Genomic DNA, 17,866 nt, shown 5'->3' with positions numbered 1-17,866 from the left:
AAAATTCTGTGGCTTTCCTTGGGCACCAATCCTCTTTCCTGACTGGGTTTTCCCCTCTCACCTAGCCAGAACTTTCTCAGACTAACCAGATCATTCCCTGACCCCAATCCTGTCATGCTTGTGTTTTTCCATTCCTCATCTTGCCTCCTGGGCTAGGATGACCCCTTTGTTCCCCTCCACTTTCTGACATTCTCCTCATCCTCAAAAACCCAGCTCTGACCTCATTTTCTCCAGGGACCTCTCCCTCACCTTCTCATATTCTGAGTGCCTCTGGCACCATTACTTGTATCATTCCTCTAGCGTCTGCCATATTGCCTTGAGAGTAGTTACTACCACTATTGTGTACATATGTTTCATCTTACTAATACACTGCCCCAGAAGGGTCTGGCCCTACTTGACCCTTGGTCTCTTCTGGAATATGCTTGGCTCATGGTGCTGTTCAATAAATATCTGCTTACTACCTTATTTTTAATGTTCCTTCTGGGCAAAATTAGCAATAATGTACCCCCCCCCCCAACATACACACACACAGCCCCTAGTAAAACCTATCAGCACTGGCAGGCCAAAGAACTGTAAACTATATCTGCACCTTTGGCAGAGGAGGTGCGGTTTCAGTCGTCTTAGGGAGATACCACATCCAGTGAAGGGTAAGTCTTGACTTGTGTGTGTTTTGAACTAAGTGAGGATTTTAAGAGTGGACCTGACCCCCCCCCCCAACCCTGAATAATCATGATTACCCTGGAATCACAGCTGTGATGGCATTAAAGTGATGTTCAAACAGAGCTTGGTAAGGAAATCACAGGCCGACAAGGAGGTCTGGGCAGGGAGGACACAGGAGAGTGTTCTAGGCCGAGAGCAGCATGTGCAGGGGGCATTACCCAGATGAAGAGAGATGTGTTTAAGGAATAGACACAAGTGCAGTGTGATGGGGCTTGCACCACCTCCCAGAGCCAGCCACAGAGAGGAAGGAGGCCTCTTACAGGTGTGCCTGCTGGCAGGCATGGTTTAGAGGGAGTCTGGAAAAGGAAAAGTCTGGAAAAGCAAGTCAACCTGTAGCTATGTCCTTTATAAGGTCTAGAAAAAATGGTGAGTAGATATTCTTTGGCAAAATGTCTGCAGACGATTCTCTGATGCTTGTGAGAATTTACCATCGACCAAGGAGACAAGTCTTTCTACACGGCGGCTTTGAAAGGTACGAGGTAAACCATTTCAGTTGGAGGAGAGAAGGTGTCCCCTGCCCCATCACATTTTACATGGGTTTCCTGTAACTATTGGCTCACACGGAAAAGAGGTCTGTGTGTTTGGGGAAAATTCTCATGAAACATGAGCAGTCAGCACCGTCCAGTTGTGAATAGAAGGCAGAGGAACCTGAGAACGAGTAAGAAGACACCCAGGGTTGCGGGAGCAGAGCCTAAATTGGGCAAGCAGATCAAGGATGGTAACAGGGGTGAGGCAGGAAATGGGTGCCCAGCACAGAAGGTCCTGGCTGTCAGTGTTTGTCCATAGTGGACAATAAGTGAGTAATAGAGGAATTAAGGAAATAGCTGGGGTGAGTTTGGAGGGACTTAACAAGTAGAAAAATAAAGCGAGGCACCTGCGTGGTTCAGTTAAGCATCTGACTCTTGATTTTGGCTCAGGTCATGATCTTACGGTTCATGGGATCAAGCCCCCAGTCAGGCTCTGTGCTGACAGCATGGAGTCTTCTTGGGATTCTCTCTCTCCCTCTGTCTCTGCCCCTCCCCTGCTTTCTCTTTTGTGTTCTCTTTCTCTCTCTCTCAAAAAATAAAGCAACCTACTTCCTCAAGCAGCTGGAAAGCAGGTGAGAGCACTCTCCTGAGAGCTGGAGGAGGTAATGTGGTGGCCCAGAGAAAGTGACACAGGTTTCTGTGAGGGTCAGCTGAGGACACCTGAGCCAGAGGGACAGGATTCTGTCACTGAACCAAGAGGATGAAGACCAAGGCATGTCCCCTGTACTTCTAATGATTGGCAAAAGTCCTTGGTATTCCTTGGCTTATAGACACATCAATCCATTCTCTCCCTCCATTGCCCTGTGTATCTCTGGATCTCAATTTCTTCTTCTCATAAGGATGCCAGTCATTGGGTTGGGGCCCATATTATTCTAGTATGACCTCACCTTAACTTGATTGCATCTGCAGAGAGCCTATGTCCAAATAATGTCACATTCCTGGGTACCAGGAGTTAGGGCTTTGAGCCTAACACAATCCAAGGACACAGTTAACCCCATCATACCCAGCAAGGAAGCTGGGGGCAGCATAGGCGGTAGAGAATGTCCTTAGCATTTTTCTGTGAGTTCCAGGGGCTAAGAGAGTTTGGTGTAGAGAGACATGAGATCAGTCATGAAGATCATAACAAAGAGTGTTGGGGGACCACCACTGTAGGTGGTATAGTCCTTTGGGTCCATATCTTTGATATTTTGTCATGGGCCAGTGGGGAAACTGAGATAACCAGGTTACACGCCATTGCTGTGATCTATAGGAGGTCAAGTGGAAGAATCTGGAATCATGATCATTGCTTAGCACTTAGGGAAGACATTTTATTCCCTTGAGGTTCTGATGGGATAGAGACATTTGAGTGTGAGACAAAGAACCCTTTCCTTCTGACATCCTTCCAACTGCCACCAGAAGAACAGAGGGAAGGAATAACCAAAGAAGTGTGGTGATTTTCCTATGTAGGAGCAGTCAAATCCCTCTGTTGCAGGTTGGGTTTTCTTTTTTGTGCCTCCTGAATGTCTTATCCTGGATGCCAAGGGCCTGCTCCACCTGGGGCCAAGTTATTAGGGGGCTGCATAGCTTTCGTGGAGTAATGAGATTTTGGAAAAGCGTGGGCATCTGTGAGATCAGCCCGTGAATCCTGGGTCCCTCGGCGTGCAGGGGAATGCCAGGGTGATCAGGATGGGGTGTGACAATGTTCCCAAGCAGGAAAGCATGTCTCTGCCAGTGACAGGCCTGTTGCAGGGGAGTCCCCACCTGTGTGGGTGCACGTGGTGGGAGTGGCGAGCTGAGCACACCTGTCTGATGCATGTGTGTGCATGTGTGCATGTGTGCGTATGTGCCTGTGCCGTAGCCTCGGGAGGCACTCTGACACCAGAGCAGCGGGAGGGAGAGTGCTGACAGGGAGCGGTGCCCAGCACAGTGGCTGGGCCTGGGCCAATGGGCGGCCACACGCATGTCAGTGCCTGGGCCTCTCAGAGTGGGCAACGGCTCACCCTCCTCTCAAACACCTGCTGTGTTTGACTCTCTTGCAGGTTCTTGACACTTTGTTCTCAGGCCTCTCCTGTGGCTTTGATGGGCTGAGCGTGCTGTGATTTGTCCAGAACTCTGAGGGAGGCTATGGACTGGTCTTCCCAGAGCTGATGCTGCTGAGGCCCAGCATCGGTGGGTGGGCACAGGCTGCCCACTGTGGGGGTTTCCTGGGCAAGGGCTCTTTCCTTATTCTGCCAGAAGACCCACGAAACCTTCTCAGGCTCTTCACCTGGTGGCCCCTGGCCACACCCAGACATTCACTCACCACTCCCTCCTCACCGCTCAGGGCAAGTCTCCAGTCTCTTGTCTGCTAAAAGACCCGGAAAGGCCAAGAGTCAAAGATGGGTCTAGGCTTTCATTTCTCCAAGAGGAGATGTTTGGGAGCTCTGATTTGGAGCTAGTCCAGCACTAATTCAGAGGAAAGTGAAAGAATTTATAAGGGCTTGCTAAGTAACTTACCAGCCTCCAGAACTTTTTTGGAACATAAATGAGTACAATAGAAGGAAAAAAGCCTACCTATTTGTACAAGGAATTTGCAATCCCTTTTGATAATTGCACATCCACTTACTTATGGTTTTTGGGTGCCGAGGTTACCAGTGGTGCAATTCACTAAAATGTATTCCTTCCCTTTGATTTATTCATTATCAAGCATTTGCGGAGCCATCGCCTCTTCCTCATAAAGTAGCAGCCACGCTCTGTGGTCATTCTCCTCCTCTGCCCTGCTGGCAGGTGACAGGTACATGCTAGGTTCCAGGATTGCTGCAGGGCCCAAAACACTCATGGTGGTTGTAATTGCAGTCTGGGCTCAGTGCCCCATAGGAACAGAGAGTGTGTAACAGGAGGGCCACTCTTTGCCACCAGAAAGACAGGTGAGTAGAAGCTAACCAGGGGAGGGGACAGGAGTAAAGAGCCCCCAGGTAAAGTGAATGGCTCTGAGGCAACACCTCATCTCACAGGGGCCGTGAATTTTCCACTCAGTTTTCACTTTCTACAACAGGCTGAACATAGGAGAAAAGGCCCAGGTGGTGGGTAGTGCAGCGAGAGCAGAAGGTAGACAGGGGCTAGATGGGGGAGGGAGGTGCCTCTAGGCTGGGACACTTTGCTTGTTTTCACTTTGAGATGGAGGGAATCTATTGGAGGGTCACAACAGGCTCTGATATTCATTTTCAGAACATCATGCTGACATAGTATGTGATTGTATTTCGGTAAAGTACAAACAAAACACGCAGACTAGCCCATTGGCTAGAAGCCACTAACCCATGTGGCTAGAAGTCAGGAGAGTCATTCTGCTGGAGGTAGGGAGTGGTGAGAGGGGTACTCGGGCTTTTGGGAAGCAGGACATGTTCTGTTTTTCAATCTGTACACTGGTCCTTTAAGTGTCCTCAGTTTGTGAGATTTTACCAAGTTGTACTCTATGACTTAGGCCTTTAGTGTGTGAATGTTATACTCAAAGCTCTTAAAAGATGACTCCTTGGGGGAAGGAGGGGTGCCTCATGGCTCCGGTGGTTAAGCGTCTGACTCTTGATCTTGGCTCAGGTCATGCTCTCACAGTTCATGAGATTAAACCCTGCTTAGGATTCTCTCCCTCCCTCTCTCTCTGTCCTTCCCTGCTCGTGCTCTCTCTCTCTCAAAAATAAACAAATAAACTTAAAAAAAAAATATGACTCCTGGCTAAAGAACAGATTGGAGGGAGGAAGGTGTGAGCTTAAGAAAAGGGTAGGAACCTGATTGCAGCCAGGCGAGATCTGACAGTGGCTGGAGTGGAGGGCGGCAGTGGAGCTGGAGACCATGAGCTGGATTTGAGTCTTGGTTTGGAGGTTGAAGTCCCGGGGTGAGAACTGACATTGAGAAGAGGAGATCCAAGGTAAGATCATGGTTTGGGGCATGGATTTCAGATACTGGAGGAGAGTCAAAGCTGAAATGTGTGGAATGCAGTTCATTGCAGGACCTGGGCTAGAGGAGGAGGGGTCTGCCCTCCAGCGATGGCAGGACTTCAGCATCCCGCCAGGGTGGCCCTGTGGGGGCTGGTGGGCGAGGTTCCCAGGGCCAACGTGTGTAGAGAGATGGGCAAAAAGGCTGAGGACAGAGCACAGATACCACCCTTTTCAGGTGGGGAGCCAGAAAAGGGCTCCCCCAAGGATTTCTAAGAAGGGACAGACAGAGCAAGAGGGATGACAAGTAATATCACAAAGGTGAGGGAAACCAAGTGTGTCGAATGCTAACAAAACTTAGAGCCACCGTTGGAGGCCACTGGATTGGCAATTAGATAACCAGAAATCTTGCTGAAAACAACTTCAGGGATGCTTCCTTCCACCAAAGTCTCATAAGATCGGGCAGCTCGGTGGGGCAGGGTGATGGCCTGATTTGGCGTCAGCTGGCTGCCTACCATTTACCAGCTGTGTGACATGAGACAATTGTGTAAGCTTCCCTGAACCTCCATTTCCTCATCCATAAACAAAAGGAATCCTACCTACCTCTCAGGGCAGTACGAGGACTAACTTAACGGAGCAAATATTTATTGGACATTTATTATGTGCCAGATGGTCAGCCAGATGCAGAAGATACAGGGTGACCAAGACTGATGAAAGGGAAAGAGAAAAAAGTAAGCAAACAAGATGATGTGAAGAAAGCAGACAGCCCCTCAGTGCTCCCCCATGGCCATGAGCCAGCCTCCCTTCTGGCCAGCTTCCTGGGGATCAGCTCTCAGGGTTCCAGGCTCTTCTCACTCCACATCCCCCATCCCCACTTTCTCTGTGAAAAACTAGCTTTCCCTTCCTTGCGGGCTTAATCTTCAAACCCTTCAGAGAAGCAAGGGAAAATATTAACATCCTATCTTGTTACTGCAAAGAATAGCAAGAATATAAAATAGGTAAAGTCTCCATATTAATACAGTCTGTATGTTCTTTTCCTGCCATAAGTGGATTCAAAGAAGTTTCCCTAATAACGCCTTATTTTAATCTAACAAATTACTTTTGTGCCAACTTCCAAAAAAGACAAATGGCACTTGTACTCCATGAAGGGAAGCTTTTCTGAATTAAAAAAATAATAATAACTTTGGGAATTTCTGAGGAAGAATTTGGACACATATTTACATAAATGTCAATGATATGTTTGTTTCAAAGTTTTTGTTTTTCCGGGGACACTTGAGCACCATACTTCTAGCTAATCTGATAAATTCATTTAGTCTCATGTGCTCATGTCTCATCTCTTCCAGAAATTTGATTTCTAAAGCCCAGAACTGCAGGTCCCTATTATATCAGGCAGTCTCTCACCCTCTGTCCTCCATTTTATTTTCCCTCTCAAATGCTACCAGATCAATCTAGCCATCTGCCTTCTCCCTCCCTGGGGCCAAGTGCCGGACAGGCACCAGCAGGATAAAACCTAAGACAACCACAACCAAAAGTGTTTGAGAATCACTAGTGTTAGCAGCTAGAAAGCTCACGTAGCTCCCTTTCCTGTGCCCGGTGTCCCCTCCGACAAGGACTGAATGGCAATCCCCATATCTCTTTACAGATGGTTCTGATCTTTGTACTTGCAAGGCCCCCAGGGCCTGGGCTTATCAAGGGCCTGTTCTGGCTCATAATAACATTAAACACAAAACACACAAAATGACAACAAAAACTACAGAATTATGCAGATTGGGACCTTCAAGGTCCATTCTAGTTTCATCTTACAGGCGAGAGTTTTCAGGTGAGATTTTTATCTAAGCTGAGTAGACTAGACTAAACAATGGCCAAAAGATCTTTTTTCTAATTCAGACCTGGCTCCAAACAGGACCCCCCAGGCAGTGTGAAAGCGGGAGAGCGTCCACCTGTGCATGATGTCCCTCTGTGCCTGCTATGGTTTCCAGTGGCCTCCTGGCCTCCACTGAGCCTCCCTCCTCCCTGAAGCAGCTCTCACAGACCTCAGAGAGTGGCCTTTGTCTGTCATATTAGGAACCCTGCCATACAGTAAGGCCATTCTGTGGACAGTAGAGGCTGGCAAGGGGGCGCTGGAGAGAACAGACAGGGGCCTGGCTTGACCACTTCCCCTCCCAGGCGGGGTCCCAGTTACAACTCTCCAGTCTGGCTACTTCCTTCTTAAGGAACAAGGAGGCTGTGGTGGAAATCATGTTTTTCTTCTTAGATTATCCTGATTTTTATGCTTCCAAAGGTCTCCCAGGGCCCTGTCATATCAAAGGCTTTTTCTAGTTTATAATAATACTAAAGATACCTTTTATTATTGCCCCTATGAATACCACCAACTTTGACCCTAGGCTGGCTATTTTGAATCTCTGAACTTTATCTTGTTCAGGCATTCTTCCTGCATGGGAAAATATTTGATTTCCTGAATCACTTCTTGAAAGAGACGTTCCCCTTTGGGGCCACTGGGCCATGGTTGGGATCCAAAGCCACACCCTGCAGAAGGTACAGGAGGGGTAAGCCAGCCGACTGATGAAGGAGGCCTTTCACCTCTGAGTCCTTGCTTTGCTTCCTTCTTTTTCTTGTGTCAGGACAGGGGAAAGGGATCCCTGTTTCCCATCCAACTCTGTCTGAGGGGCCTTTCAAGTGGGCCTCAGAGGAGCTAACACAGAGCCTCCTCCCCTTTCAGATGCCTTGGTCTGTCAGGTCACTGGGAAACGGCGACCATCACCCTTTCTGAGTTCTCTTCTTCGTCCCCATTGCACTAGGGCATCTTGAGCCCAGGGCCTCACCTCCAAGGTCTTACCCATGTGGTGAACTGCCAGCCAGGACTGAGATTGGGCTATGAGGGTAGAGACACTGAAAGACGCAAATACATGTGGAGATGGGCAGACACCTAGAGCCAGCACCACCTTCCCGCCATGTGCCTTCTTTTGGAGATACCACTGGAAATAGCACTTTGTGGAAGATTCTGATCAAAGAAATGAGGTATCAGAATGCATGAATGTAGTAGGGAGGTCGTGGGGGAGAGTTGTAGAGAAAGACCTGGATACACGTTTTGGTTTGTCTACTTAGTCCACAGACAGGTGTATACTGCTTTTTTTTCTCCGTTGTAAAAGTGGGCACAGAATTATCAATTTGTTTGCTAGACCTAGCATCAGGAAAGACGTTGTGTTTATGATTCAAGATGGCAGACCAGGGGCGCCTGGGTGGCGCAGTCGGTTAAGCGTCCGACTTCAGCCAGGTCACGATCTCGCGGTCCGTGAGTTCGAGCCCCGCGTCAGGCTCTGGACTGATGGCTCAGAGCCTGGAGCCTGTTTCCGATTCTGTGTCTCCCTCTCTCTCTGCCCCTCCCCCGTTCATGCTCTGTCTCTCTCTGTCCCAAAAATAAATAAACGTTGAAAAAAAAAATTAAAAAAAAAAAAAAAAAGATGGCAGACCAGGCACATATTTGTCTCCCCTCATCTCCATCACCCTCAGTATAATGAGAGTGATGAATAAAAGAATGGTGAAAGCCAGTAACAGAAAAGAGAAAGGAGAGATTATGAGTAGGTGAACAGTTGCAATAATCTCAGTAAGACGGAGGCAGCTGAGAATGTCGATGGGCTGAGGAAGGCCCGCTGTCAGGTGCACGCATGGGGCCTGCAGCGTGTGGAACCCTTGCACTGGGCACAGCCCTAGAGAGCGACCAATTTAGAATGTGGAGGGCTGGCAGAGACAGAGATGGGAAGTGGGGCCGAACCCCAAGGGGTTCATATAGAGCATCTGTTTACCCTTGGGAAACACAGGCAACCTTCAGCTGAGGAACCATCAGCTGGCACACGTGCACACTGAGAAGGGAAGCTTCGCGCCTTCTGGCTCCCCGCCTGCTTGCCGCAGAGCAAAGTGATCCAGTGTTGGGTCACTTGGTAGATCCAATATAGTAGAACTATTGCATGTTGGAAGGAACTGGGAGAGGGGTGGGAGATGTAGGAATACATGAGCTAAATCCTCTCCTCTAATGGCATGCAGTCCAAAGTGATAAATCAGGAGACTGCAGAACAAGCGTGTTATTTTGATATGTGTGGATGTAATCCACCGAACAGCTCAGACCAAAGGTAGTTGTCCCTGACCTCCTGCTGCACTGGTGCTGGGCTTGAGCTGAGGGTAGGGCGGGGCCTTGGCAGTCTAAGCCCTTCTGTGTTACCTGATTTTTAAAAACATATGCACATCTTACATTGATGCAAAACGAAGGGAGAGAATGAAAAAGAGAAAAGAAGTGTAAATGGATTTCTGATTACATACGAGAGATTCCAGTTGACTGTGGAAAGGGGGTTCCGAATGCCAGCTGTTGCTCAAACCCAGGAGGGTCTTCAGCGTGGCTCTGCAGCTCTGATGCTTCCTGAGAGACGTGTGAGCCTGTCTGGAGTGTGGTCAGCTCCAGCCGGGGGACAGGAACGACATAATGGTCTCTGGAGCCAGATTTTGACTCCAGAGTTGGAGGAATGAAAGCAAGCAGTGCCTTGGGGTCTCCGCCCTCACTCAGAGAACTGCTGAGTGCCCTCAGCACACCCCTGAACTCTCCCTGAATTGCTGGGAGGGTGAGAATAAGGTCTCACTGTGCTCTTCTTTTTCTCTTTCTTCTCTCTCCTTCCCTCCCGCCCCCCTCCTCCCTCACTCCTTCCTTCCCTCCTTTCCTCCCTTCCCTCCTTCCAAAGAATAGTTCCATTTAGATTCGTGGCAGCTGCCATGTATGGAGGGAAGTAGTTGTTCAAACTGGGAGGTCACAGCCTAGGTCTCAGTCCAGCCCCACCTCCTGCTCCTGAATGGTTTTCTTCCTACTCCTAGCCTCTCTCGGTAGATTAAATTATCTCAGAGATGTTACATCCTAGTGGACATCATGTATCAAGTGAATTTTTTAGCGTTTTGCCTTCCCTAGGATGTGTGTGTACAAAATCAGAATTGGTGGACAGCAGAGTCCATGATTAAACAGGTAGCAACCTCATGGGCATCACATTTCAGAACCTCTGCCCAGTGTCCCTATAATCGTGAGTGGATGCCTCAGATCATAGTCATAATGCTTAGTTTGGAAAAGAGGGTGATGGACATGTAAAGGACACCATGTATTAGCTGCACTTTGACCTTTTCTCATTTATCTTGAGCTGCGAAGGTTTCCCTCCTTGTCCTTATGGCTTACCCTCTATGGTGGTATTACTTACATCTTGAAGCTTCGCTGGGGCCCAGGGCCTCACTCTGAACCCTCACTTGGCATCTCAGCCATCTTGTCAGCCTTTTGGAGCTCTTTGGCACATGTAGCAAAAAGATTTCTCTTCTTTAGAAGAAAGATCTTCATGACCACCCCAGTTTCCCTGCCTACTTCCTCTCCAAGCCTCCTCATCATGTTTGTTAGGGTTGAGAGAAGGAATGGGGTTGTGGGCATGAGCATTTGGGTCTAAGAGCTTCCCTTCTACCATGCCTTGCAGAAATATTCCCCTGTGTTAGCCTTCTCCTCGAGCTTCCTTCTACAAGATGTGCCAAAAGACATGTACAGTTTTACACACACACAGAAACCTAGCTGCTTATATTGGCACATCACACAAACATAGCCATTTATGTGGGTTCTGACCCTTTCAAAGTGGGCTCTTTGAGTAAATAAATGTATTCCAATGACACTACCAATGCTCATATTAAAAAACAAAACCAAACTGTGGAACTCCCTTCAAAGCCTCAGTACATTATCTTGAATACCTTCATGGTTGCAAGTCCTTTTAAAATCAGTTTTTCCTTAAATCAACTTTATTGAACTCTAGTTTATATACAAAAGTGCACAGATTTTAAATGATTGATGAGTTTTGCCAAATGTATACACCTGTGTAAATACTGCCACAATCAAAATATAAAATATTTCTACTACCCCAGAAAGCCCCTTCAGACATAAATGCGAATGTTGAACTTTTTAGTTTGCGTTTAGAAAAATCCAACACAGTGACTTAGCATTGAGCCAAGAAAATGAGTGGGGCAGCAGAGTGGATAAATGTGATTTTGTGCCTTGAGACCTATGTGGCTTATAGACTGATCAAAGGCAGCACTGAGGGGGCATTCATAAATGACTGAGGACAGATCACTGGAATGAACCTGCAGCTTCCTCAGTGGCTCTGATGGACGAATTTCTTGAGCAAGGACTCATGAGTTAGAGTATTTATTTTTTCTGTTTACTTATTTTTGAGGGGGGGAGGGAGGGAGGGAGAGAGAGAGAGAGAGAGAGAAGAGAGAGAGAACCCCAAGGAGGCTGGCTCCTCACTATCAGTGAGGAGCCTGATGTGAGGCTCAAACTCACAAACAATGAGATCATGACCTGAGCCAAAATCAAGAGTCAGACGCTTAACCAACTGAGCCACCCAGGCACCCCATGAGTTAGAGTATTTAAAGAAACATTCAGGGGCTCTTGGGTGGCTCAGTTGGTTAAGCGTCTGACTTGATTTCAGCTCAGGTCATGATCTCACTGTTCATGGAATCAAGTGTGATTCCCCGCATCAGGCGGAGTTGACAGTGAGGAACTTGCTTGGGATTCTCTATCTCCCTCTCTCTCTCTCTCTCTCTGCCCCTCCCTTGCTCACGCATTTCTCTCTCTTTCTCAAAATAAATAAACAAACATTAAAAAAATAAAGATAAAGACACATCTATTCACTCAGCAACAATTGAGCTCTGATATGGACCGGGCATTGTTCCAGGCAATGGGGAAGTGGCACCTTAAAAACCATTCATCATCTTTCCTCTGTGCAGTCTCTGTCTGGTGGGGCAAGATGCCAATAAGTGGCAATGATATAATTTAGGAAGCAAGAAGCGCCATGAGAAAGAAAAAACAATATAGTGAGGGGATTGAAGATGACAGGGAGAGAGAGGGTTCGGTTGGAGAAGTATGGTGAAAGTTGGCTGAAAGCTGGTGATGAGGTTGGCTCTGTGAGGGGGTGTAGGATGTGGAAAGGTGCCAGCTGGCTCTAGGCAGAGGCTCCCACCTAGTATCTGGGGGGGAAAATGGGGAATTTCTGTGTTTCCTGGAGAGAGCAAAGGCAGATCTTTCAGGAAAGATTGGAGACAGATTTTTTTTTTCTCCTACTGTCCTCACCTTCCTCTCATGAGACTGCTGGGGAATTTGGTAGAGGTTAGTCATTCCTATTAATTCATTACTAATTTGGTTAGAGGGAGACTGGTCTTTTCTGAGCTTTATGCTCAGAAACTTGGATATTCCAAAACTGAACTCACTGTCCTCTCACTCCATATACACTCCCCTGCCTGGGGCCCCATCTTGCCTTGCACACACAGCCTTGCCCCCTTCCTGGCCCTGAGGCTGGAAGCTCTGCCCCTTCTCTTCCAACTCAAATCACTGGCAGCCTTGTGCATTCAACCTTTGTGGGTGCCTCCCTGGATCTCTGCTGCCCGACCTTTCGTCCTGATCTCATACTCTCTCCCAGGCTGTTATGACGGCCCTCACTCCTCTGCTAGATGCTGCTGCCCTTAATGCCAACCATGTGCCAAGCCTCCAAGAGGCCTCTGCAGCAATAGTATGCTGGGATTTTTAGAAGCAACCTTGAACTAGACACATAACTGAGCCACATGCTGGGCAAGAAGAGCCAAGAAGAGTTAGTTATCCAGATCAAGAAGGGGAAGATAATTCAGCGCAGATTGTGAGCAGAGACACAGACAATGAATGTGTGCTGTGGAGAACTGGAGTAGTATGACCTTGATGGAGTTTGAAGGGCAAAGTGTATGGCCATGGGGGTTGTAGCAATCTAGTGCTGCATTACAAAACAATGCAAAACTTAGTGCTTCAAAGAATGACAACATTCATTTGCTCACAAATCTGCCATCTGTATAAGGCTTGGTGGGATCGCTCATTTCTGCTCCACTTGGCATCAAGGCTGGGGCTGGAACCCTCCAGGGGCTCTTTCAGTGACATGTCTGGCAGTTGATGCTGGAACTTGAGCTGGGGTTGGCTGAGACAACGATGCGTGACCTCTCCATGAGCAGGGAAGACTGGGCTTCCTTACAATGGGATGTCTGGCTTCTTAGGGTCCCAGGAGAGAGTCAGAAGGATTCTCTGTCAGTGTCAGGACTTAGCCTCAGAGATCACATAGCATCACCTTCTGCTTCACTCTCTTCATTAGAAGCAAGTAACTAAGATTGGCCCAGATTGAAGGGGGGGGAACACAAGACCCCACCTCTTGGTGAAGGAATGTCATTGTCACATGGGATGGCAGATATTGTTATAGACACCTTCATAAAATACAATCAGCCACAGCAGAGTAGGCAGAGGCAGGCAAAGTCTGGGATCTGTAGCATCTTAAATACCATGCCATTGCATCTTAAAAACCAAGGCATTGGTTTTTATCTTGTAGGAAGTGGGGAGCCAGTGAGTGGTGTTCATTTGGGTATAGCCTGCTCACATCTGAGTTTGAGAAAGCTGTCTCTGGGGTGGTGGGATGGGGGATTTTAAGGGGAGGGCCTGAGGCAAGGCATGCCGTGCAGACAAAGCACAGGTCAAATACAAGAGGTGCCAAGGAGAAATCACAGGGCTCAGCAAGGGCACCAGATGTCAGAGTGTGAGAAGCACGGGCATCTAGGAGGATTCCCAGTTTCTAGCTTGGGGAGCTGAGTGAAGGTGCTGGGGAAAGAAGGAAAAACGAGAGGTTTGTGGGGACAATGAGTCATGTTTGGGACGTGGGTCTGAGAATGTCCAGGTGGACACAGTCAGCAGACAATAGGAGGGACTTGAGTGTCAAGCCCTGGGGAAAGTTCTAAATGAGGGACTGAGATGTGGGTGCCACAAATGGATTTTCCAATGAATGTGTGCAGAAAGGGTGCTGTGTCCCAGAGATGGGGACCACAGACAGAGCGTCAGAAGAGGTCTGGTGAGGCATCTGAGATCACTTGGCTCTTTCCTGGATCTGTCCTGGGCCAGGAAGCGGGGTTCGAGCCTGCTCCACTGCCGTGTCCATCCTGGAAAAGTCCCTCACTCTCCTTTACTGCCACCCTCACTATCTTAAGGTGCTTTTCCATCTGGCCGATCCTCAGCAGAAACCCCTGTACATTCGGGACTGTCTGTGTTCAATTTGTTTTCTTTTCCTCATCTTCATACATTACCCTCTGCACACAAATGGTCAGAGCCACGGCGTCATAACACGCATTGCCCAGTGGATTCTGCTGAGTGAATTTGTCTAAATAACATACTTCGGGCTTCACCTCCACCAGTTTTGACTCAGCAGGCCTCAGTTTGGGCCTGACCTTATATTTCAGAGACACCACCAGCCCCCACTAAGCGATCATGGATGAGAACTGAGTTAAGAACCACCAATTTAGCCCAGTTATCTCACAGGGAAATCAAGACCCCAAGAGGCAGGGCCAGAACTGGTGCACTCCTGGTATCTCACTGGCTGGCACCCGAGCCCAGAGTGCTGACTGCATGCGGAATGCTCTGCAAGGCACTTGGGACCCCCATGTCGGGACTTCAGTTTCCCCATTTATAAAAGATAGTGGGACTAGATCGTTTTCAAAAACATCTTTATCACAAAATCTTAAGAATCGCAATATATGAAATGAAGCTAAGCAAGGCCTCCCTAGGGAGGCAGGTATGGAGTGCTCCCTCCACCTCCAGGTGCACAGGCTTCCTTCTGTCCCTGGTGAGGAGCTAGGTGGCCGCGGGCTCTAGCAGACGGCACTTTGGAGAGGTGTGTGGTTTTGTGGGTGTCTTGGCCTCCTCAGATTTGGAGACTGTGAGCATGGATGCATGTGTGGGCAGACAGCCAGTGCCGGGCCCTGTCGGAGGCCCCAGGCTGCCCTCACAAGGCTCTGCCCTGGCAGGTAGAAGAGGGAATGTCAGCTCTGATCCCACAGCCTGGAGAGGGGCCCCCGCACAGGGGGTGGCCTCGGCTGTGCAAGGAAACGGAAATGAAGGAGGAGACCCAGTTGCTCTTCTAAGATGCCAGCCCTTAATTAAGGGAAGAGTTTTGGCAGACTATGAAACACAAGGGCACCGCACCCTTCCCTGGAGGAAAAGTGCAATCTCCAGCAAGGGGCACCTTGCAGGGGAGCTCAGGGATGTGGGACTCCTGGCTCTGAGCCTGCTCTGGCCCAGCCCACTGGCTGAGAACCCAAAAGCTCAGCCTGGAGCCAACTCCAGGTGCTACAAGCCGTTGTCACCCTCCCAGCTGTGTATCTGTCCCATCAACCCCAAAACTCACATTCATATTTACTTATACTCTTAGGGCAGACATATAGGGCAGGGAAGGATGAAGAGACTGTGGCCCAGGGCCTTCCCGGGACCCTTATCATTCATCCACGGAGGAGCAAGCACAATCACAGATACCCCTGATAAGAGGTGATAGCAAGCTGGGGGACATTCATTCACACCAGGGGTTTTGGGAACCCACCATGGTGCATTAGAGACCAGCCTTGGAGAATGGGTATTGATGGTGGTGTGGGGAATGGAGAACAGGTCAAGAGGAGTGAAGCAAAGTGCCCTCAGGCTTTCTGTGTCCCTGAGAGTGACCTGGACAGCTGGAGATTGGCTTCTAGTCTTCACAGGACTCAGGAGGAAGGGCAGAGCAGTGCCAGGGGAGGGGGTGGGGGGCGGGCACTGTGGTGTAGTTAGGGGACAATTCAAGGTGCTGAGTGCTCTAGATGTGGGGCTGATGAGTCATGCCTTTCCCTCCCCTCGGGGGTGAGGGTGCTTCTCCAGCCCTGTGGTTTTGCGGGGAACTTCATGCTGGCAGGGCTAGGAATGGCGGGAATGACGGCAATGGCAAGCAGCCCTGAGTGAGTCCGTGGGGTAAAGCACTGATGCAACCATATCATTTCACCCTCCGGACCTAGCCATAAAGTTAAGTGTTCCCAAGTAACAGGTGAGGAGGCAGGCCGGACTGCTGGGGCTCCATGCCGCAGAGGTCCCGTGGTGGAAGGCCAAGGTCCTAGCCTGGGCTCACTGTCTCTTCCCCTAGGTGTTCGTGCTCTGCCATGGCCTCCTGCAGCTCTGTCAGCTCCTGTACAGCGCCTACTTCAAGAGCAGCCTCACCACCATCGAGAAGCGCTTTGGGCTCTCCAGTTCCTCCTCAGGGCTCATTTCCAGCTTGAATGAGGTAAGCAGGAGGTTCCAGTCCCTCGGACCCCACTCATGTGCCACCCTGATCACAGGGTCTGCTGGAGGGCTCTGAGAGGGGCAGGGGAGCTGGGGATGCACACATGGGACATAGAGACTGCTAGATGCCACAGGCATGGAGGCAGCTACCTTTTCCGAGGCTTCACTGAACCAGGCACGGAGCTAAGAGCCTCTGGAAGCACCTAAACTTGGGGCCTAGTTACAGCAGCCCTGCGAGCAGGTTTATTTCTTTTTTTTTTTTATTAAATTTTTTTTAATGTTGATTTATTCTTGAGAGAGTGAGAGAGAGACGGAGCACGAGCTGGGGAGGGACAGAGAGAGAGAGGGAGACACAGAATCCAAAGCAGGCTCCAGGCTCTGAGCTGTCAGCACAGAGCCCGACGCGGGGCTCGAACTCACAGGCTGTGAGATCATGACCTGAACTGAAGTCAGACACTTAACCGACTGAGCCACCCAGGCGCCCCGAGCAGGTTTATTTCTTAGACCTAACAATCCTGTGTGTGTGTGTGACTGTGTATTCCTGTGTGTACATCTGTATCTCAGTATTTATGTTTGTCTGCGTGTGTCACTACATATATGTATCTGTGATCTGTGCCTCTATGTGAGACTATGTGTGTGTGTTATTTGTGTATCTGTGTCTATGAAGATCTGTGCCAGTGTGTATCTGTCTGTGTATTTGTGTATGTCGTTGTGTGTATGGGAGATAGATGGGTGAGTGTAGGAAGGTAGGAGAGGAAACTCAGCCAAAGAGCTTTCTACACTCTTGTTGTTTCTGATGCAGGCATTTGGAAACAGACTGAGTAGTAAAGTAGGCCTCTTAGCAGCAGAGCAGGAGAGCAGAGGGCAGCCAAATCAGGGGAGGCCTTTATGGTCAAGCTCGAGGCTTCCAGCTTTTGTGGTAGGTGGTAAGGAACTGGCATGGCTACTTGAACAGAGCCAGGCAGGATGAACAGTCTCATGAATGGGAACCCCCTGGAAGAGGTGACTGGGAGACACTAGAGGTGGGGGACAGTGCATCCAGAAGTCAGCTGGCTGGGAGCTGGTGCCACCAAGCCAGGCTGGAGAGGCTGGGGGAGAAGAGGACCCCAGCGAAGGTGCAAATGAAGAAAAGGCAGGATTTGGCAGCTGCTGGAGTGCAGGGTTGAAGTCCTATAGACTACAGGGAGGCTGCCGCCAGAAGCCTGAGAGGTGCTAGAGGAGAATGGGCCTGGCGGAGGGGAAGGTGAGGCCATCTTGACTGTGGAGTGTGTGGCCAGCCTCCAGGTGCATGAGGCTTCGGGCTGCTGCCCGGTCCCAGAGCCTTCCAGGCTGGCGGGTGAGTGAAGGGGAGGGGAGGGCTGGGTGCAAAAGGCCAGCGACAGGACGAGGAGCTTGGCTGATGGGAGAAGACATGGGCATCTTGCCCTGTGAGGCAGCTGCTTCTTCTGCTCACTGCTGCAGGCCAGGCCTGGGCAAAGTCAGAGGGAGCCCTCGGGGCCCCACCCTTAATGCCTGCCACCAGTTTGCCCTGGAGACACCCATGTTTGGGGACACTGATGGGCAGGGAGGTGTCACAAAAGAGCTCAGTAACA

The 17,866-nt window shown here is 49.5% G+C and overlaps 1 protein-coding gene across 1 annotated transcript in view; it reads left to right on the top strand.

Moving 5' to 3' along the window:
- SLCO2A1 (solute carrier organic anion transporter family member 2A1) overlaps positions 1-17,866 on the top strand; it is an 80,731-nt gene that overhangs the window by 20,578 nt on the left and 42,287 nt on the right. The window contains exon 2 of the mRNA XM_047098654.1: positions 16,138-16,275. Coding sequence (XP_046954610.1) covers positions 16,138-16,275 — 138 coding nt within the window. The remainder of the gene's footprint in view (positions 1-16,137; positions 16,276-17,866) is intronic.

The sequence above is a fragment of the Lynx rufus genome, unplaced genomic scaffold (genome assembly GCF_022079265.1).
Source record: "Lynx rufus isolate CCGP_SWC_20201006 ecotype Redwood Valley unplaced genomic scaffold, mLynRuf1.p SCAF_5, whole genome shotgun sequence".
Lineage (NCBI taxonomy): Eukaryota > Metazoa > Chordata > Mammalia > Carnivora > Felidae > Lynx > Lynx rufus.
Note: the sequence above shows the minus strand (reverse complement) of the source record. Positions and strands in the feature narration are given on the sequence as shown.